Source organism: Microcaecilia unicolor, chromosome 4, assembly GCF_901765095.1.
Source record: "Microcaecilia unicolor chromosome 4, aMicUni1.1, whole genome shotgun sequence".
Classification (NCBI taxonomy): Eukaryota; Metazoa; Chordata; class Amphibia; order Gymnophiona; family Siphonopidae; genus Microcaecilia; species Microcaecilia unicolor.
Genome location: NC_044034.1, coordinates 370229169 through 370251519, shown reverse-complemented (window position 1 = coordinate 370251519; position 22351 = coordinate 370229169). Strand labels below are relative to the sequence as shown.

The 22351-nt window shown below is 44.4% G+C and overlaps 1 protein-coding gene across 2 annotated transcripts in view; it reads right to left on the bottom strand.

Moving 5' to 3' along the window:
- Positions 1–22351, bottom strand: part of DMD (dystrophin) — a 2615032-nt gene that overhangs the window by 1212872 nt on the left and 1379809 nt on the right. Inside the window, exon 43 of one of the 2 annotated variants that reach the window (XM_030202363.1) lies at positions 12417–12589. In XM_030202363.1, the coding sequence (XP_030058223.1) occupies positions 12417–12589 (173 nt within the window). Of the gene's footprint in view, positions 1–12416; positions 12590–22351 lie in introns of those variants that run through there. The other variant, XM_030202359.1, reaches the window with a different exon arrangement.

Genomic DNA, 22351 nt, shown 5'->3' with positions numbered 1-22351 from the left:
CCTCTGTAACCCCTAATTCTTCCTGTTCCTAAGCGATCCCACATGCTTATCCCATGAACAGTCCTCGACTCCACCACCTCCACTGGGAGGCCATTCTACGCCTCCACCACCCTTTCTGTGAAATAATACTTCCTTAGGTTACTCCTAAGCCTATTCCTTCTTATTGTATTGTATTATAACATTTATACCCCGCACTTTCCCACTTATTAGCAGGTTCAATGCGGCTTAAAAATATAACAGGTTTACAAGATAACACAAAATGGATAAAACAGCAGAATATCCTATATAATAAAAGGCACCTCCAACCTTCTGAAGCTGACTGCATGGCTGAGGCATTCCTGCTCTCTGTATCCATCTCCTGAATTGACATCACGTACTTCCGGGTTCTTCACAAGCAGAAGTGACCAATCACACGAGGTTTCTCGGCTTCAGAATGTTGGAGGTGCATTCTATTAAATAGGATTGGTCAGTTCCTTTCCTATATAATAAAATGCACCTCCAACATTCTGAAGCTGACTGCATGGCTGAGGCATTCCTGCTCTCTGTATCCATCTCCTGAATTGACATCACGTACTTCCGGGTTCATCACAAGCAGAAGTGACCAACCACACGAGGTTTCTGGGCTTCAGAATGTTGGAGGTGCATTCTATTAAATAGGATTGGTCAGTTCCAGTTCCTTGAAGCACAGCCAGAGCTCAGCATCCTGCACAGTAATGCTTAGATACCAGAGAGGGGGGGGGGGGGGGGGGGGGGCTGACACTAGAGAGAGAGAGGGAGGGGGGGCTGACACCAGAGAGGGGGGGAGGTATCTCTGTCATACACACATTCTCTCTCTCACACACTCAATGTCTTTCTCTCTCTGTCTCACACAGTCACTCACACACTCTCTTAGTCTCATACACTCAGTCTCACAGAGAGTCTGTGTCTCACACACATTCTCTCTCTCTCTCACACACACTCTCTCACAGACACACTCCGAGGAAAACCTTGCTAGCGCCCGTTTCATTTGTGTCAGAAATGGGCCTTTTTTACTAGTAGTATATAAAGAAGTGGACAATAAAAAGTGGGTAAGTAAGATGGGTAAGGGAGGAAGGTGGTAGAGGTGGGAGTGGGAAGAGGGTGTAAATTGGGATAGTGTGTTGTAATTAAGGAAGAATGTATAATGATGGCTCTTATCTTTGTCATATGCCCCCTCATTCCAGAGCTCTCCTTCATTTGAAAAAGGCTCCCTTCCTGTACATAAATGCCCTTGAGATATTTAAATGTTTCTATCATGTCTCCTCTCTCCCTCCTCTCTTCCAGCGTATACATGTTGAGGTTCATAAGCCTGTCCATATAATTTTTGCATTCAAGACTGCTTACTAATTTCGTAGCTGCTCTCTGGACCGACTCCATCCTGTTTATATCTTTCCGTAGGTGCAGTCTCCAGAACTGCACGCAGTACTCCAAATGAGGCCTCACAAGAGACTTATACAACGGCACTATCACCTCCTTTTTCCTGCTGGTTATGCCTCTCTTTATGCACCCAAGCATCCTTCTGGCTTTGGCCATCGCTTTTTCTACCTGTTTGAAAGCTTTAAGGTAGTCAGACACAATCACCCCCAAGTCCCACTCTTCCTTCGCACACTGAAGTACTTCACCCCTATACTGTACCGTTCTCTCGGATTTTTGCGACCCAAGTGATTGACCCTGCATTTCGGGATTAAACCTTAGTTGCCAAATATCGGTCCATTCCTCCAGCTTTGCTAGCTCTGTCCTCATATCATTTACACCCTCCAGGGTGCCCACCCTGTTGTTCCATTTTTCAGGGCACCTGTAAAGAAGGCCTTTTTAAAATTTTGCTGAAAATGGACATGCGGCAAAGTAAAAATTGGCATGCGTCCATTTTGGGTCTGAGACCTTACCGCCAGCTGTGGACTCAGCAGTAAGGTCTCTCACGTTAACCATGAGGTAATCGCCTACGCGCGTCAAGTCGGAGTTACCACCCGATTTCCGCTGCGTGCCAGAAAATAAAATAGATTTTTTGGTGTGTGAAGCGGACACACATCATAAATGAAATTAACGCACAGGCCACATGGTAGCCGGGCAGTAGCTTCAAACTGACGAACGTTGGGCGCGCGTAGGCTCCTACGCAGCTTAGGAAAAGGGCCCCAAGAATGGCACATGGGCAGATTCTATAAACTACGCCTTAAGTATAAATCAGAAATAGAAAAGGACTAGAAATCTCGTAGCACAGAGGAGAGAGAGGGAAGCTGAGCTCAAGGCTGGCACATGGGCAACTGGCGGGCCAAGCCGCATTAATAAGTACGTTTTAAGATCCTGTTTAAATTTTTCAAAGGTGCTGGGTAGGGCATTCCAAAGGAAGGGGCCAATCTCGCTGAGCATGAGAGCGCAAATGAAATTATGGAACACAGTACGGACAGAGGGGATGGTGAGCGTGTTTGCTGATAGTCTATAGAACAAACCAAAAGTACCAGAAGCCTTCAAAAAAAAAGGGGGGGAAAACCTTTAATCATGTGTTTTGATGAAACAGTCCTTGAATGGACCCGACACGGTCCGTGTTTCGGCGCACAGCGCCTGCGTCAGGGGTCACGAAGTGTAGCAGAAAACGTACGGCTGTATTATACATTTGCTGGAGTGTGTTTGTTTATGAGAATATCTCTCTGCTCAGTCCTGTGCGAAGGGACTACACGGCGTTGCAGCATATCGCTTCCAGCAAATGTATCGAATTGTATAATACAGCCGTACGTTTTCTGCTACACTTTGTGACCCCTGACGCAGGCGCTGTGCACCGAAACACGGACCGTATCGGGTCCATTCAAGGATTGTTTCATCAAAACACATGATTAAAGGTTTTTTCCCCCTTTTTTTTGAAGGCTCCTGGTTCTTTTGCTTTGCTCTTTGGATTTTTGTTTGTACTTTGCTCCTGTACTGCTGATAGACTATGACATAAGAATAGCCATACTGGGTCAGAGCAATGGTCCATTTAGCCCAGTATCCTGCTTCCAACAGTAGCCAATCCAGGTCACAAGTACCTGCCAGTGGGAGGGGATTGGGGAGGTCCGGAGCATTCTCAAAAGATGCATGTACTGTTACAGAATTCCGTGGATCCGCAGCAAACTAGCACACCAAAATTTATAGCAGGTTTCAGCTGGCATAAGTCGTTGCACCCAAAGTTGGAAGCAAGAATCCCCACTAGGCTTATCCTGGAATAGCCTTTCTAGAATACAGCTGACTGGGCCGAGAGCCGACTCAGGGTGACTGGATTGCATACTGTGCCGAAGCCATTCACCACAGGAGCAGGCAGAAGGAAGATGGCGGCACGAGACTCCCGAGAGCAGTTGGACGACCAGATTACTCAGAAGATGGCATTCTTCACGTGGCTGAGCTGCTACAGAAGAGGAGCTGTGATTGGTCAGAGAGCTCTGTCTGGCGCCTAAAAGAGTGCTCCTGATTGGCCGGACACCAGGAGTAACTCAGAGTCTGAGTCCGGCCAATCAGGAGCACCCTTTTAGGTGCCAAACATGGGAGGGACTGGTTGGTTGCCGTTCAGGAAAGGTAAAGATCAAAGCATTCTCAAGCTAACCTCCTTGGTAAAAAGAAAGCCGACCGAAGGAACGTAGTATGGTACGGAATGGCATGGCATGGCATGGCTGGGGTGTTCCGAAGGGAGTTCAGCGAGATAGACTGAGAACAGGATACATCATGATGCCAATGCTGACATGATATCATGCCTGGGCCCTTAGTTGCGCGAGGTCCTGTGCAGCCGCCCTGACGCCCCTGTGTGCTGCTGCGGCTAAGAAAGCAAATAGAATGTTAGGTATTATTAGGAAAAGTCCATTGATCGTTATAAAATTTTTAGGTTTTTGCCAGTTTCTTGGTGCTTGGATTGGCCGCTGTCGGAGACAGAATACTGGGCTTGATGGACCTTTGGTCTTTTCCCAGCGTCGCAGTGCTTATGTGCTTAAAAATGAGGACATTACAATGCCACTGTATCGGTCCATGGTGCGACCGCACCTATTGTGTTCAATTCTGGTCGCCGCACCTCAAAAAAGATATAGTGGAATTAGAAAAGGCGCAGAGAAGGGCAACAAAGATGATTAAGGGGATGGGACGACTTTCCTATGAGGAAAGGCTAAAGCGGCCAGGGCTCTTCAGCTTGGAGAAAAGGCGGCTGAGGGGAGATATGATAGAGGTCGATAAAATAATGAGTGGAGTGGAAAAGATAGATATGGAGCGTCTGTTTACACTTTCCAAAACTACTAGGACAAGGGGGCATGTGATGAAGCTGGAGTGCAGTAAGTTTAAAACAAATAAGAGGAAATTTTTCTTTACTCAGCATGTAATTCGACTCTGGAATTTGTTGCCGGAGAACGTGGTTAAGGCGGTTAGCTTAGCTGAGTTTAAGAAAGGTTTGGACGGCTTCCTGAAGGAAAAGGCCATAGAATGTTATTAAATGGATGTAGGGAAAAATCCACTATTCCTGGGACAAGCAGTAGAAAATGCTTTGCTCCGTGGATCTTGTGATTGTGACCTGGATTGGCCGCAGTCGGAGACAGGGTGCTGGGCTAGTTGGACCTTTGGTCTGTCCCAGTGTGGCAATGCTTATGACTAAGACCGGCCCTGCTGCTGAGTGCTGATATTTCCCGGTTCTTATTTTGTATTTTAAAGAGGATGCCCTTTTAACAACAATTTCCCCCTGTTTACTAAGCTGCGCTAGCAGCTGCTTTGTGCTAATGCCGACACAGCCCATGGCATTGCCGCACGGCTTAGTAAACAGGGGGGGTTGTTTGGTCCAGAAAAAGAGAAATCTAAATAAAAACAGCACAATAATTTTCTGGCTGCTAATCCCTAAAATTAATATGATGGTTCTTCTCTCTCTCACAGATCAAATGGGACAGGTGTGAACACACTGCTTGTTAAAAAAAGAGGTCTCACTGTAGCAAAATTTGACAGTCTGCCGTGCCTGAGATTGTACAAAGGTGAATTTGCTTTAATCAAAGCATGTTAGGAGGGTGTTCTTTTTATAAAAAGAACTAGCCCCGTCAGAAATCATTTTCTTCTGTGGTTACCTAATTTATAGAATTCAATGCCTGTTGAACTCAGAAATAAATATGATTATTTGAGTTATCGCGAGTTACTAAAAACGTGGCTTTTTTTTCGTAAATATGTGAATTGAGTTCAATTGTTATTTTACAATTATTGCTGGTAATGGATCTATTTGTTTGGTCTTAATTTTTTTTTTTTATATTTGATGAAATTTTTGGTGAATGTTGCAAATTATTTTTATTATAAACTGTTATGGGCAATTTAATATAGGTTAATGTTGTACAGTACTTTTCCTGTAAACCATCTCCAGATTTTTTTGTTACTGATGGTATATAGAAACTTGTCTTAGTATTAATATTAGTAGTCTATGGTTGGCTATAAGTTATAAGAAGTTTTTGATTATGTGGAAAACTACTACTACTACTACTATTTAGCATTTCTATAGTGCTACAAGGCGTACGCAGCGCTGCACAAACATAGAAGAAAGACAGTCCCTGCTCAAAGAGCTTACAATCTAATAGACAAAAAAATAAAGTAAGCAAATCAAATCAATTAATGTGAACGGGAAGGAGGAGAGGAGGGTAGGTGGAGGCGAGTGGTTACAAGTCAAAAGCAATGTTAAAGAGGTGGGCTTTCAGTCTAGATTTAATTAATTAATTTATTTGTGGCATTTATACCCCGCTCCCTCCCGCCCAACAGCAGGCCCAGTGCGGCCCACATGTATGGCACAAAGCATAACAGAGATAACACAAAGTATGGGACAGAGTGTCGCATAGATGATAGATTTATGTAGAGTAGGACAAAAGTGATAGGTGTGGGGAGAGAACTGGAGTGTGGGTGGTGCTAGTGGTGTAACTTAGGATCGGGGTTTAGGATTTGTCATTTGGGTAGGCTTGTTTGAAGAAGTGTTGGCCGGTGGTCTGCTTGACTAAGTACAGTTTCCAAGGATCCCTCATCTCTTTACTGTTACAGGCTTCCTATATAACCAGTCTTGCTATTTCTGTGATGACAGTCCTATGCTGACCTGAAGGCTTCGTCGAGTTCTGCATTTACTTCTTGAGAGTAAGCATTCCACACATCATCAATAATAATAACTCATATTTTGGCATCATTAACCCTATATGTCACGTAAAATATTCAGATTTCACATCAAATTAGTTTTACAATACAGGACACCAGAAGATTTCCTGCCAGACATTGGCTCCTGCTGAGGTGTTTTATTCTTTTATTGGTATTATAATTGCCAATCATTTACCTGTAATTATAAATTTTTGGCAAAGTAGACAATGTCTAAAGGGACTTCCTGCCTCAAAGAATCCCTAGCCAGCTGCACAATTTGAAACATTCTGCCAAGCAAAGTTGGTAGGTGCTCATCCAGTGGAGAAGGGGGCTTCCAACAAGTACCGAGTGAAGGGATGTAAAGACATGTGCAATCAATTATTTATTTATTTTTGTTACATTTGTACTGTGCGCTTTCCCACTCATGGCAGGCTCAATGCAGCTTACATGGGGCAATGGAGGATTAAGTGACTTGCCCAGAGTCACAAGGAGCTGCCTGTGCCTGAAGTGGGAATCCAACTCAGTTCCTCAGTTCCCCAGGACCAAAGTCCACCACCCTAACCACTAGGCCACTCCTCCACTGTTGCTACTATTTGAGATTCTACATGGAATGTTGCTATTCCACTAGCAACATTCCATGTAGAAGTCGGCCCTTTCAGATCACCAATGTGGCTGCACAGGCTTCTGCGAGTCTGACGTCCTGCAAGTACGTCAGACTCACAGAAACAGAAGCCTGCGCAGCCTTCTACATGGAATGTTGCTAGTGGAATAGCAACATTCCATGTAGAATGTCCAGTAGTAGCAACATTCCATGTAGAATCTCCAATAGTATCTATTTTATTTTTGTTACATTTGTACCCTGCACTTTCCCACTCATGGCAAGCTCAATGTGGCTTACATGGGGCAATGGAGGGTTAAGTGACTTGCCCAGAGTCACAAGGAGCTGCCGAAATGGTGGGAATCGAACTCAGTTCCTCAGTTCCCCAGGACCAAAGTCCACCACCCTAAAGGCCACTCCTCCACTCTTATTCTTAATCGCTTTTGGCATATTTCTCTAACCATTTTTCTTTAAGCCCCTCAATATTAGCTCACTCGTTTTTATATCTAGCATGTTTGCCCTCACATACCAGCTTTACAGCCAGGGGCGTAGCCAGACACCCTATTTTGGGTGGGCCTAAACCCAACATGGGTGGGCAGAAGAACTCTGCCCTGTCCCACAAGTGATTTGGTCTCTCCCTCTCTCGCCTACATACCATACGGTCTCTCAAATATCCCCCCTCCCCAGCATACCTTTTAAGTAGCAGATTTTCACCAGCAACGAGCAGCAACGAATTCACACTGCTCATGTTGGCCCCACAGCCTTCCCACTCGTGCAACTTCCTGTTTCCGCATAGGCAGGCATACGTCAGAGGGAAGGACGCCGGGCCAGTGCGACAGTATGTATCAGTCGCTGCTTGCTGCAGGTGAAGATCTGCTATTTATAAGGTATGCAGGAAGGACAGTAATTGGCAGTTTTTGGCTGATGGGGCTTGGGGATCCCTGCCAGCCATATCACAGGTGTGCTGCTAGTGGGTGGCCTCGAGCCCAAAGTGGGTGGCCCTGTTTACTAAGGTGCGCTAGTGTTTTTAGCGCGTGCTAATGCTACAAAAAACATAGGAATATATGGGTGTCTCTAGCATTAGTGCGCTAAAATCATTAGCGTCCCTATAGTGTTGCTCAGTAAACAGGGCCCTTAGGGGTCCTTTTACTAAGGTTCACTGACAAATGGCAGGCGCTAGTGTGGGAGCATGTTTTGGACGCACACAGATCCATTTTTCAGCACGCGACAAAAATGGACACACAGCAAAATAAAAATTGTTGCACATCCATTTTGGGTCCGATTACTGCCCAGTTAGCACCGCACATTGGAGCGCGTAGCGGACGTGCGTAAAAAATGGAATTACTGCCCGGGCAAAGCGGTAGTTCCAAATTGGTGTGCGTTGGACACGCATAGGCGCCTACGCGGCTTAGTAAAAAGGCCCCTTGGTGACTGCTCTTTTATTATGATTTTATTGTAAATCACTTACCAGCTTATTTTCGAAGGAGACGGGCGCCCATCTTCCGACATAAATCGGGAGATGGGCGCCCTTCTCCCTAGGGCGACCAAATTGGTATAATCAAAAGCCGATTATGGCCGCCCTCAACTGCAGTCTGTCGCAGGAGCGGCGAAAGTTTAAGGGGGCGTGTTGGAGGCGTAGTGAAGGCGGGATGGGGGTGTGGTTAACACATGGGCGCCCTCGGCCAATAATGGATTATTATTACAGATGACTAATATCGAGATTGTTGTTTTCCCAGAGTTCCAGGTATGACTCCTAAAGTTTTTTCCTCTGAAATGATTCCTCTTAGTATATTTATTCAAAAGCAGTGAAGCCTGTGAAACTGGGATTACCTTAATCAATGGGAATTGAATTAGACACTTAAGTGTTTGCATTGTTAAATAATTTCTGGTTTTAAAAGAGAAAAAAATGAAATCAGGTGTATTATTTCCACTAATATTGGACAATGAGTATGTTTCCCAACGAAATAAATTGACTATACACCATTTTGGGTTTGAAGAAGCCAACCAGACGATCAATGTGGAATAATGATTCAGATAAATGATAACTGGGGATAATCAGGTTAATACCACATTTTTTCTGTTTACTGTTGTTTAATTGATCTCCTTGTCTTGTTTCACTCTCCCTATTTTGTGGTCTAAGGAAGAGAATAGAATTACCTGTTTGAAATAATTCTTGTATTATTTTGTCTGTATTTCTGGCAAGTTATTTTAGTGCTTGTAAAATTAAATTCTTATAAATAAAATAAAAACAAAATCCAGATGATTCATAAAGGTGTCCAGATCATGAGCTGAATATCTGGCAGTGCTGGGCTAAGGAAACGTTCCAGATAACTGCGGCAGGTTTCCAGATAGTTCTCTTTGACTGTTGACCTGGTAGTATGTATTTAGGGTTGGTTTTTTTTTTACTAAAGTGCGATAGTGTTTTTAACGCACGCGTACCAGCGTTTAGAGTCAACTGATTTTTTATCACGAGCGCACGTTAGTAAAGGACCCACTTAGACTATATGGAAAGTACAAGGTTGTGAAAACTTTTGTTCACTGCAGTATAATGAAGTGCTCCCAGGGGCTTAATTTTGTAGGGGACAAGGCTATGCATACAGATTTAGGGGTCAATATTCAATGATTTAATAGGTGGGGGAGGCTGGGCAGAGCATGCTATGAATTACTAACCAAACATCCTTCATTGTTATTAGCTGGATTCCCATGTGTATTGTGACTTTGTAAACCTTGTGTATTTCTAAATTAGCTATAAATCAAATTTAAATTAAAATGTAAACTTTCCCAGCCAGCTCAATTTGCCAGACTCAGGTTGAGTGTTTGGGAAAGGTCATTTGAATTTTAATACGGGACAAGTGAATTTTTCACTCTGCAAGTTTGCTTCAGTCTCATCCGCTCAGCGGGGTCTAATCAGTTCTTTCACCTGACAGGGGACTAACCCTGGTGCCATCAGACCTGAAGGACCCCAAGCCAGGGTCAAGGGTCACAGAAAGATGGAGGGGGGGAGGGAAACGTCCACAGGTAAGGTTAGACTGCACAATGTTCTACAACTTCTGGATCACTTACAATTTCACACAACTCTGTGCAAGCTTCTCGTACTGGAGCTCAAATTTTGATTTTTAACCTTAAGGCTCACTCTTTATCTCATGAAAGATACAGTAATTTCTAAGACACTACGGTACGAATACGAACATCCATAGAACATGTTATAAACAGTGACGTAGCTACGTGGGGCCAAATTTCCTCTGGGCTCCTGGTTTTGCTGGCGGGGGTCCCGAACCCCCACCAGCTGAAGCCTTGTCCAGCACCGGCGCCACGTTGCCTGCCCTGCTCTCTCTTCCCCTCACCTCCGGCACGCTCCTTTTACTGAAACTGAGCATGCATTGTGTAATTAAACTTGATACAGGCAGAGCAACGATGGATTTATCGGTTACATTCCTTAACACCTGAAGGCTTGAACAACAGAGTGGAATGGAAAGCCTTTTTATAACAAAAAGAATAAAAAGCTATATAAAAAAAACATCAATAGAAACAAGGAGAGGTCCCTTTAACCCTAGTGTCCCTATTTGATGAGCTCATAAAAGGCGTCCATAGTATAAAAGGTAGCCATGTTGAAAGCAAAAGGAAGCACATAAAACGAAAATACAAAAGAGAGACAGGTAAATGCTGAAAAAAAATCATGACTATAAACAAAGAATATAATTGTTTTCTAACTCCTTTTCATGTTATTTTCAGAGCAAAATAAACTGTGGGGTATTGTTTACGCTTTCTAACAATAATAGAACCAGGGGACACAAGATGAAATTAGAATGTGGTAGGTTTAAAACAAATCAGAGAAAGTTTTTCTTTACTCAGCGCGTGGTTAGACTCTGGAACTCATTGCTGGAGAAGGTAGTGACGGCAGCTGGCCTTGCTGAGTTTAAAGGGTCTGGATAGATTCCTGAAGTCCACTGATCGTTATTAAATTTGGTTTTTTTTGCCAGTTTCTTGGGGCTTGGATTGGCCGCTGTCGGAGACAGAGTGCTGGGCTTGATGGACCTTTGGTCTTTTCCCAGCATGGCAGTGCTTATGTGCTTATGCTCCTTATGAAGCACTTTGCGAAACAGGAGCTCGATGTTGGGCGTCACCCATTAGTCCAAAACACAAAAGATAAGTGCAAAAAAATTGTTGAAAACGAAAAATAAAGTAAAATAACATAGAGTACAGAGAGGTTTTTTGAAGACTCATGAGGATGCTTGCCAGGTAGTTTACGTAAAGAAAACCCATTTTCAAAGTAAACACTGAGCAGCATGATCCCTGCTACATAATATGTAGTCAGGTTAATCGAGCGTCTGAAGTCTTTTTTTCCTCCCTTTAAATATATTTTGGAGTTAGAATCAAGACAAACAGTGATAGGTAATTAAACTCTGGAATTTGTTGCCAGAGAATGTGGCAAAGGCGGTTAGCTTAGCAGAGTTTAAAAAAGGTTTGGGCGGCTTCCTAAAGGAAAAGTCCATAGACCATTATTGAATTGGACTTGGGGAAAATGCACTATTTCTGGGATAAACAGCATAAAATGTTTTGTACTTTTTTGGGATCTTGCCAGGTATTTGTGACCTGGATTGGCCACTGTTGGAAACAGGATACTGGGCTTGATGGACCTTTGGTCTGTCTCAGTATGGCAATACTTATGTACTTATGTAGTACAGAGTGGCACAGAGCTGTCTGCTCAAGGACTGGACTCTCACGCTGTTGTGTAGACTAGCAGGAAATTGGAAGGTCTGCCTGAAAGTGGAGTGGGACAAGGCAGTGTCTCAGTGTGGGCCTGTATTTACAGGTGCTTGAAATGTACATGCTACTTTAAGCTTTGAGGCCGGCATGAGATGGTGTCGGGGAACAGTGGTAGCAGAGCAGTAGGGGGAAGGCTCTTGTATGTGCCAGAGCTGCACTACTGCACCCCCCTCCCAACACCACCAAATTCAGAGCTGCCAAGGGTGCCCAGTCTTTGAGCGAGAGATTTAAGCCATGCCCCAGGTCGGCCCCAGCCCACCCAGCCATGCCCCCAGCTCTGCCCAACCCACCCACAGACTCACCTGCTCTACCTCCTGGCAGATCTGGCCACAGCACCAACAAGCCACCTCCCCCTCAGGCAGCAGTAGAGGCCTTAATAAAACGTCATCTCATGCTGCCTGGGGGTCAGTCTTTGATAAGAGCTGCAAGATTTTGCAGCTCTTATTGCGAGACTGGTCCCGTGGCAGCAGGATATGATGTCTTATTGACACATTTCCTGCTGCTGATAGAGGGGGAGGGCTGCTCCGTGGGAGATCTTTGCTCCCCAGTGGAAGTGCGGGAGATGACCTGAGAAAGCAGGAGTCTCCCACTGAATGCGGGAAGTTTGGCAGGTCTGCAAGTTCTGCCTAGGTGGTTGCCTAGTCTGTCTAATGATAGGATTGCTAATACTACTACTACTTATCATTTCTATAGCACTACTAGACGTTCACAGCATTGCACACTGGACATGAAAAGACAGTCCCTGCTCGACAGAGCTTACAATCTAATTAGGACAGACAAACAGGACAAATAAGAGATAAGGGAATTACTAAGGTGGGGATGATAAAATAATGGTACTGGTTACTCATCTACAGCAGGCACAATGTACCCTGCATCTATGGGACCCCCAAGGCGTAATCACAAAGAATCAATTCTTTTCATAAGCAACAAGAAAGGTACTTACGCTTGTCGGTCTCTATACATCTTGTTCACTTTATCCCATTCGAAATCCAGTTGGTTCAGGGCGTCTTGTATCCTCACAGCTTCAGCAGGTGAAGCATTTTTCAGCACAGCTGTCTTTTTCTTCCTGGTGACCTCCAGGGAGCCTGAAAGCCTCCCAAGGCTGTCTTTCACATTCTGTAACATCAAGATTTTAACATCAGAGGCAGCAAGACTTCCTCTACAGCAATGGAAAGCTGCTGAAAACGACCGTCATGTTCAAAGTGCTTTCAATGTTGTTATTTTTTTTTTAAATATTTTGTTTATTAAATTTAGGACCAGAGTTGACACTATGTAGGGGGGGGGGGGGGGGGTTCTTTTGTTGTAGAAAAATACTAGATACACGGAAATGCATATACAGATCTGAATTACGGAACTGTGACATTTTCGAGCAGTGCGTAAAATTCATTGGAGGACAATTCTACAAAGCAGCATTATTCTCTTAGGGGCCCATTTGCTAAGCCGCGTCGATGCGTACACGTGTCCTACGTGCGTCAATTTTGAACTACCGCGTGGCCCCGGCCGGTAATTTCATTTTTTACGAGCATCCGCTACGAGCGCCGGAAAACTTTCCGCTATGCAGCGCTAACCGGGTGGTAACCGGTATTGTACACGTGCTGATGATTATCACCCGGTTAACGCGTGAGACCTTACCGCTAAGTCAATGGGTGACGGTAAGGTCTCAGTCCCAAAATGGACGTACGCCAATTTTCATTTTGTCTCACATCCAGTTTCAGCCAAAAAAAAAAAAAGGCCTTTTTTTGCAGCTACGCTGAGAAATGGACCTGCGCGCGTCCAATACACGCGTCTACACCAGCGCAGGCCACATCTTAGTAAAAGGACCCCTAAAGAAGAGAGACACCTACTTCCCATAACCAGGTGTATATAAACATAGCCACCTGATATTTAAAATCATTTAACCGGCCAGGAAAGGCTACTGGCTGGTTAAACGTCAATATTCAGCTGGTTATCTCCCTCTGAATATTGCCGGTTATCCATTAGCAGATAACTGGCTATCTGCCGATATTCATTGGGGGTAATTCTGTGAGGAATAACAGACGTCAATGGCAGAATTACTATGGTATACGGAACTCTAGCCGACAATTCTAAAGTAAATTGTTCTTGTGTTATACTGTGGAGAAAAGCCCTCAGAAACCAGAGGCAGCCTGCCTGAGGTTTTGAGCGTAGTTACGATTTGAACATTTTATCTGTAACAAACGCTTGGATTCTACCATTGGGCATAAAAGCTCCACAAAAGCTATAGAGTATATTTTTCTCTTAATTATTGAATTAAATCACTTCTGTACCACTTCTGTAAGTAACCCTGTCGACAGCATCAGAGTATCAGTGTAAGTAAACTTGCACTCAGCTTAACATTGCCATATGAAGCACTCTTATTAAGCTGAGTGCAAGTTTACTTACACTGATACTCCGATGCTGTCGACAGGGTTACTTACAGAAGTGGTACAGAAGTGATTTAATTCAATAATTAAGAGAAAAATATACTCTATAGCTTTTGTGGAGCTTTTATGCCCAATGGTAGAATCCAAGCGTTTGTTACAGATAAAATTTTCAAATCGTAACTACGCTCAAAACCTCAGGCAGGCTGCCTCTGGTTTCTGAGGGCTTTTCGCCACAGTATAACACAAGAACAATTTACTTTAGAATTGTCGGCTAGAGTTCCGTATACCATAGTAATTCTGTGAGGACCAGCATGGATGCGGGTGGCACCAACATTTGGCAGCCGAATTAGGCCGTTGGAATATCTTTGGCCGGTTTAAACTTCACTGGCCAGTGCTGAATATCGGCTTAGCCGGTTAAATTTAAACTGGCCCAAGAAACACCCACAAATTCAAAGCCGGTCATCAGAAGTGGCCCAGCATTGGATACCTGGGCTCAGCGCTGACCGTAGGAGGCAGCCCGGCTAACTCCTGTGGTCTGAGTATCGGGCCATATATATTTAGGCTGAAGCACTTACCCTAACCATAGACCTGTATGTTCCCCCCCTCACTCTATCCAGACTCTGCCCCACACACAGTCTGTGGTATGAAACATATGTCCACCTTTACAGAATAGCACGTCACTGGATTTTTGTCATTTATGCACATCAATGACTATAATACTGGCATTTGTGCCAACCACATTTATGCTGCTCCTCACAGAATTACCCCCATGGTGTTCAACAGGTCCATGCCGTAATACAGCGGATCGTGCTATTCTCCCCTTAGAAAAGAATAACATTACGGCAGTCCTTAGAGATCCTCTTATGCTGCCTTTCAATCTCACAGACATCCTTAAAAAAGGTTTGGACAAATTCCTGGAGGAAAAGTCCATAGTCTGCTATTGAGACAGACATGGGGAAGCAACTGCTTGCCCTGGGATTTGTAATATGGAATGTTGCTACTTTGAGATTCTGAATGGAATCTTGTCACTCTTTAGGATTCCAGAATCTTGCTATTCTTTGGGGTTCTACATGGAATGTTGCTACGATTTGGGTTTCTGCATGGAACCTTGTCACTCTTTAGGATTCCAGAATCTTGCTGTTCTTTGGGGTTCTACATGGAATGTTGCTACGATTTGAGTTTCTGCCAGGTACTTGTGACCTGGCTTGGCCACCTAGGTGGACCATTGGTCTGACCCTGTGTGGCTACTCTTATGTTCTTATGATATGTTTCTAACATAAAAACTGCCGAGTGGAGCACTAATGACATCAAAGGATCATATTATCATTTTTAATATGCATAAACAGTTTTGTATCACAGTCCTTCAACATCTTAAACTTCTTTCAATGAAAGGTCCTGAATTTTGAGCACTGGTTTCTGCAGGATTAAATCACAATTATGAAAGCTTTGCTTGTCCAGAGGTCTACTGGATGTTTGGGTACCACTCTTGGCCAGAAAGAGAAATTATTTAAACACACATCTGGGATTTGGATTTTTGAAAACCTAATTCAAGGCTAGTTACAAACAGGTAAAAAGTTATTTCCCTGTCCAAGTGGATTTACAATCTACGTTGTACCGGAGGCAAAGCATGGTCATTGACCAGCCCAAGGCCACAAGAAACGTCAAAGGAAGAAGCAGGATTCAAATCCTGACAGCCTCGGTTTGTAACCTGCCTCTCTAGCCACAAGGCTACTCCTCCTCATTTTTCTAGAGCAGTGGTTCTCAATTCGGTCCTTGGGGTACATAAGTACATAAGTAATGCCACACTGGGAAAAGACCAAGGGTCCATCGAGCCCAGCATCCTGTCCACGACAGCGGCCAATCCAGGCCAAGGGCACCTGGCAAACTTCCCAGTTGAGTTTTCAAGATATCCACGATAAATATGTATGAGAGAGATTAGCAAGCGCCGCCTCCTTTGTATGCAAATCTACTTCATGCATATTCCTTGTGGATATCCTGAAAACATGACTGGTGAGGTGTGCACTAGAGGCCACCCTCCCCCCATACAGATTTCTATGAAATTTAGGACTATTCCAGAGTTCTGTATTTCGTTGGGAAGGTGAGCAGCTTTCGGTGCTCTGCTGACGGTTTCTCCTTTCCAGGCAGCTCAGAGGACAGTAGTTGGTCTTCATTAGGAAGACAGGTTTTGCAACAAATGATCTGTCAAAGCCGTTGGATAATGATTAGATAGTAAATGATTGACGTTGGAGTATTTATTAAACTCAGCTGAACTTGCTCTTACATAGGCAATGACAACAATATTACAAGGGAAATGCAAACTGTAAGAATACTGAAATACGTTTAGGAGGCAAATGGAAAGTCATGTTTTTGCCTTTTGATGACTATGGCCTCTAGTTGCCATGTTTTGTTTCTATTAACGTTAGAGGCTTAAATAAACCACTTGCAACCCAGGCCTCACGGCTCCGCTAGCTCGGGTCCAACCCGAGCCACAAGCTCAATCACTACCAGAAGTGTCAGGGGTCCACACACTACACTCACAGTTCCAGTTCGCCTGCAGTCGAGCTTGGGAGTGGGTCAAAGGTCCAGAATAGAGATCCAGGGCTTTGGGAGAACTCTTTACGTGCATTATACATCCAAGACCATCCGTGATAATCTCGGCTATTTCCCTTCACTCTTTGATTAAGTCAGTGCTGTACGTGGTTACACGGACTCTGGTCCTTCACACATCATACTGTCCCAGCAATAAACCCAAGCCTGCTTCTGTTACTTCCTGGTCTTCATTTTGTGTTTCTCAAGATCCCCCTCCTTCCCCCACCAATCCTTCTAAAACTTTGAAAATCTGGGTTTTTTTTTTTTGCTATTTTTGGAGGAGGGATGTGGTCTAGTGGTTAGAGCACCGGTCTTGCAATCCAGAGGTGGCCATTTCAAATCCCACTGCTGCTCCTTGTGATCTTGGGCAAGTCACTTAACCCTCCATTACCTCAGGTACAAGCTTAGATTGTGAGCCCTCCTGGGACAGAGAAATATCCAGAGTACCTGAATGTAACTCACCTTGAGCTACTACTGAAAAAGGTGTGAGTAAAATCCAAATAAATAAATATATGGAATGTTGCTACTATTGAAGATTCTACATGGAATGTTGCCACTTTTTGAGATTCTGGAATGTTGCTACTATTGAAGATTCTACATGGAATGTTGCCATTGTTTGAGATTCTAGATGGAATGTTGCTAGTGGCCTAGTGGTTAGAGCACTGGTCTTGCAATCCAGAGGTGGCCAGTTCAAATCCCACTGCTGCTCCTTGTGATCTTGGGCAAATCACTTAACCCTCCATTGTCTCAGGTATAAACTTAGATTGTGAGCCCTCCTGGGACAGAGAAATATCCAGAGTACCTGAAAGTAACTCACCTTGAGCTACTACTGAAAAAGGTGTGAGCAAAACCTAAATAAAGGTGAAAAGAACTTCCAGCCATTTTGGTACCCAATGGCCTTGGGAGATCCTGCAACCTTGTTTAGCAGGTTTCATTTCTGGGGGTAAAGGGATTAGGGGAATGAGAGAAGCACATTAGGAGCTGCAGTGATAACAGCCTTTGGGAAGCCGATCCGTGTCATTGCTTTTGAAGGAGAGAGAGAAAAAATCACAGCACCCAGAGACTGCAAAGTGCAGTTCATTTTCGGAGACTGGAATTTGTCTTTTTGTGACAGGCAGAGGAGAACACTGGCAGAAATCTAATTCTCTGATGCTGTGTGAGCCCTGAGTTCCCTGAGCTCTATATTACTGACAGATCGTATTGAGGGCAGCTTTTGATCAATTTGGTCTTATTATTTACTGTTTTACGGCTTCTACTCGTAACATCACTGTGCCAAGTTGGAGCCTTTGCTCTCTAAATGAAGAGGCATGATCCAGCAATGCGAATTTCATTTACGAAATGCAAATTGCAGCTGTCTTATATCTCACTAATGACACACAGTCTAATACACCTGAAGACCTGAATTACAGAACTTCACAATCCAATCAGTTTTTCCTGATATCACGGTGGGCAATTACACAGCTTGGCCAGGCTAATGAAACGGGCCCAGAACATTCTAAATGACTTTGGTTCAACTGTCCCCACAGCACTCTGGTCTTGACGATGTGTAGGGGAGGAGCAGCCTACTGGTTAGAGCAGCAGCCTGAAATTCAAGGAGGCCAGGGTTCAAATCCTGCTTCTTCCACTGATACTCCCTGTGACCCTTCCAGATACAGTAGATTTCAGTCTACATTGCTGGGGAAACAACTTGTATAACTGATTGTAACTTATCTTGAGCTTCAATTTGGAAAAGGCACATAATTAAATTTTAAAGTAGCATACCATGCCTAGATTTGTTGGGTTGTAATCCCACTCCTGTAGTCACTTAGGGGGCACTTCTATAACTTGACACCTCAAGGCAGGGGCGTAGCCAGACCTTATGGTGGGAGTGGGCCAGAGCCCGAGGTTGGGGGCACTTTTTGAGTGCTGCCCCACCGCCCCCCCCCAACCACCATGCTTCGCCTCGCCTCCCCCTCACCCCCCCCAACTGCACTGCACCGCCTCGCCTCCTCGCCTCACCAAACAAATACCTTTGCTGGTGGAGGTCCCCAACCCCCGTCAGCTGAAGTCTTCATCAGCGTTCGCTGCCCTGCTCTTCTTTCTTCTTGTTCCTCCTGTCCCGTGCACGCTGGTGCTCCTTCTCAGTTTCACGTAAAGGGGCGGCAGTATGCGCACAGGAGGAGCAGGAAGAAAGAAGAGCAGGGCAGCGAATGCGGCTGCACCGGAGACCGGCGCTGACGAAGGCTTTGGCTGGTGGGGGATGGGGATCCCCCGCCAGCCAAACCAGGGGCCCGGATGAAATTTGCGGGGGCCTAGGCCCCCATGGCCCCACATAGCTACGCCCCTGCCTCAAGGTAGGTGATTTACTACTACTACTTATCATTTCTATAGCGCTACTAGGCATACGCAGCGCTGTACACTTGAACATGAAGAGACAGTCCCTGCTGACAGAGCTTACAATCTAAATAGGACAGACAAGAGATTATGAATAAAAGTGAGGATGATAAAATAAGGATTCTGAACAAGTGAATAAGGGTTAGGAGTTGAAAACAGCATCAAAAAGGTGGGCTTTTAGCTTAGATTTGAAGACGGCCAGAGATGGAGCTTGACGTAGCGGCTCAGGAAGTCTATTCCAGGCATAAGGTGCAGCAAGATAAAAGGAACGGAGTCTGGAGTTAGCAGTGGAGGAGAAGGGTGCAGATAAGAGAGATTTACCCAGTGAACGGAGTTCCCGGGGAGGTATGTAGGGAGAGGTGAGAGTGGAGAGGTACTGAGGAGCTGCAGAGTGAATGCACTTATAGGTCAATAAGAGGAGTTTGAACTGTATGCGGAAACGGATAGGAAGCCAGTGAAGTGACTTGAGGAGAGGGCTAATATGAGCATAGTGACACTGGCGGAATATTAGTCATGCAGCAGAATTTTGAACAGATTGAAGAGGAGAGAGATGGCTAAGTGGGAGACCTGTGAGAAGCAAGTTGCAATAGTCTAAGCGAGAGGTGATAAGAGCGTGGATGAGGGTTCTGGTAGTGTGCTCAGAAAGGAAAGGGTGAATTTTGGCGATATTATAGAGAAAGAAACGACAGGTTTTAGCAGTCTGCTGAATATGTGCAGAGAAGGAGAGGGAGGAGTCGAAGATGACCCCAAGGTTGCGAGCTGATGCATAAGTAGGAGACACGCCCATACTCCACCCATGTGTATATTTCCTTCCCATTATTCCCCAGATTCTATATAGTGCGCCTAGATATCCACACTGAAATCTAAGTATATTTCAAAGCAATGTGCATTCTTAACAGCGCTTAACAAGCAATAATTAGAATTTAGGTGCATAATTCGATAAGCATATTCTGTAATGAACTGTGTCTAAATTCTAAAGCATGCAGTTCAAAAGGGGCAGGAGGATACATTGTAGGTACGTGTCCCTTCGACCGTTGATTGTGGTGGTTGGGCTGTTGAGCCATGCAGAGCCGCGGCGCCTGGATGCCGCTGCGGCCTTCGTCTGGGGAGCTGGTGTGGTCAGTTGTGGAGCTGCTTTCACCTCCTACTACTGCTGCCTGCTGTTTTCACTGAGCCGGTTCGGCAGCTCTCATCTCTTCCTGCTTTTCACCCTTTTCAGCGTGGGATTTGCAGCAGCCACAGAGTCTCATCCTCTTCCACGGCTTCAACACCTCGCCGAAGTCCATCCTAGTGACATCTCTGCGGGCCACTTTTCAACTCTTGTCACCTGTCATCCTGCTGGTCCTATTCGTGTCAACCTGGATTTTCATCGCTCCCCTTGGCCCGCCAGGACATTCGCTGTTCCTCTTTGCCTCCTTTACCTTCCCCTTCTTACCTGTTCTCCCTCTCTATTTACTGGAATGTAACTTAATATATTTATTTTGTTTATTTAATTTAATTAGTTCATTGTAAGCCGCTTTGGGGCTGCAGCACTGTGGCAAAAGGCGGGGTATAAATGTTCTGAAATAAATAAATAAATTATTTGACATGTTATGCTTATGTATATATATATATATATTTTTATACTTTTTATTTTTTTATATTTTGTTTGCATTAGTGCCCTTGCTTTGCTGATATTATATATATATGTATATATTCTGTTTTAGTCTAGTACTAGAGACGTGATGATTTATTTGTACATTATATTAATATATTTTTCTGTGTTGTGTTTGTTGTGCTTATTATTATATCTACTATAATAAAACTCACCCTCAACGTTCTGAGGACACTGACGTCAGTGAAGTCAAGCCCTGACTTCCTTCAAAAAGGTTCGAAGGTTCGTGGTGGTGAAGCCACCAAAATCGCTCCGGGTCCCCGGAGCAATGGCAGAACAATGAAGGGGTTGGCAGGGAGGGAGGGAGGCGGGGGGGGGGAGGGGGGAATCGCTCCGGGCCCCGCCCTCACGTCAAACATCATGACGTTGGGGGCGGAGCAATGGCAGAGCAACGAAGGGGTTGGCCAGGGAGGGAGGGGGGTGTTGGCGACGAAAACCTTGCTAGCGCCCCTTTCATTTGCTCTGAAACGGGCCTCTTTTACTAGTTTACTAATATTTCACAAGAAATTTTTATTGTTGATAATCTATGTCTGTGTTTTAAAAGCTATAGCAATATTTTATGTTTTTAAATTTTGTATATCATATATGTGTATAATATATTCGCTTTTATGAGTTTGATATTTTACAATTTAATTTGTTTGTTTGTTGTAGCTCCTGACGCAGCCCCCTGTGGGCGAAAACACGGCCTGTGTCGGGCAACTTTCTTATATACGGTATCTCCAATAAAAATCCTTTGGATGTCACTTTGATCTGCTCGTTTATTCTCCACTCTAAATTCTAAAGCATGCAGTTCAAAAGGGGCATGGCTATGGGCAGGGAAATGGGAATTTCATGGGCGTTCTGAATTTATGTGTGTTGTTATAGCATATGGCCCAGCCCGCGTAAATCTACGAGCAGGGATTTATGCCACATTTTCCCTGGTATAAATGGAAGCACATAGTTTTAGGTGCTGGGATATCAACTAAGTCTATTCTATATAGCGCACCTAAATTTTATAGAATACACTTAGGCGAGAATGAGTTCATGCGGATTTTCCAGGCGCCATATACAGAATCTCCCCCTATGTGCTATCCCGTTCTTTCTATAAAGTTGCTCGCCTAACTTTACGAAAAACATGCAAAGCTGCCTGTGCAATTTACAGAATAGATCCAGTTACATATATATATTTATTTATTTAATACATTTGTATCCCGCGCTTTCCCACTAAAGGCAGGTTCAATGCGGCTTACATAGTATTAGGTTATACAGAATTTTGTTAGTTAGGAAAATTAAATGTAGCATAGGAATAGCTTGGAAGGGTCGGTAGTGATTGGATGGATGTGGAAGAATGGATGGGTTGGTAGGGATAGGTGATGTGGGAGCTGATGTGGGAGATGTAGTCTGGGTCAATGTCGTTGTCCTTGCTTCTTCGGTGTTCGTTAGGTAGGTCTGTTCATAAGTTTAATCAGGTTCTTTAGGGTAGGCTTGCTTGAATAAATGGGTTTTTAATGCTTTCCTGAAAGGTAGGTGGTCATAGATTGATCGGATATGCCTAGGGAGCGCGTTCCAGAGTTGGCTGCTCAGACTAACGAGATACTAATTGGAATTAATGATCAATTATTGACTACAATTGGTGATAAATGGTTCTAATTGGCAGTAATCAGCTGTTAGGTGTCTAACTACTACTACTTAACATTTCTAAAGCGCTACTAGGGTTACGCAGCGCTGTACAATTTAACATAAAAGGACAGTCCCTGCTCAAACAGCTTACAATCTAAAGGACAAGTGAATAGTCAGTTCGATAGGGGCAGTCAAATTGGGGCAGTCTGGATATCCTGAAGGTAAGAGTTAGGTGCCGAAGGCAGCATTGAAGAGGTGGGCTTTAAGCAAAGACTTGAAGAT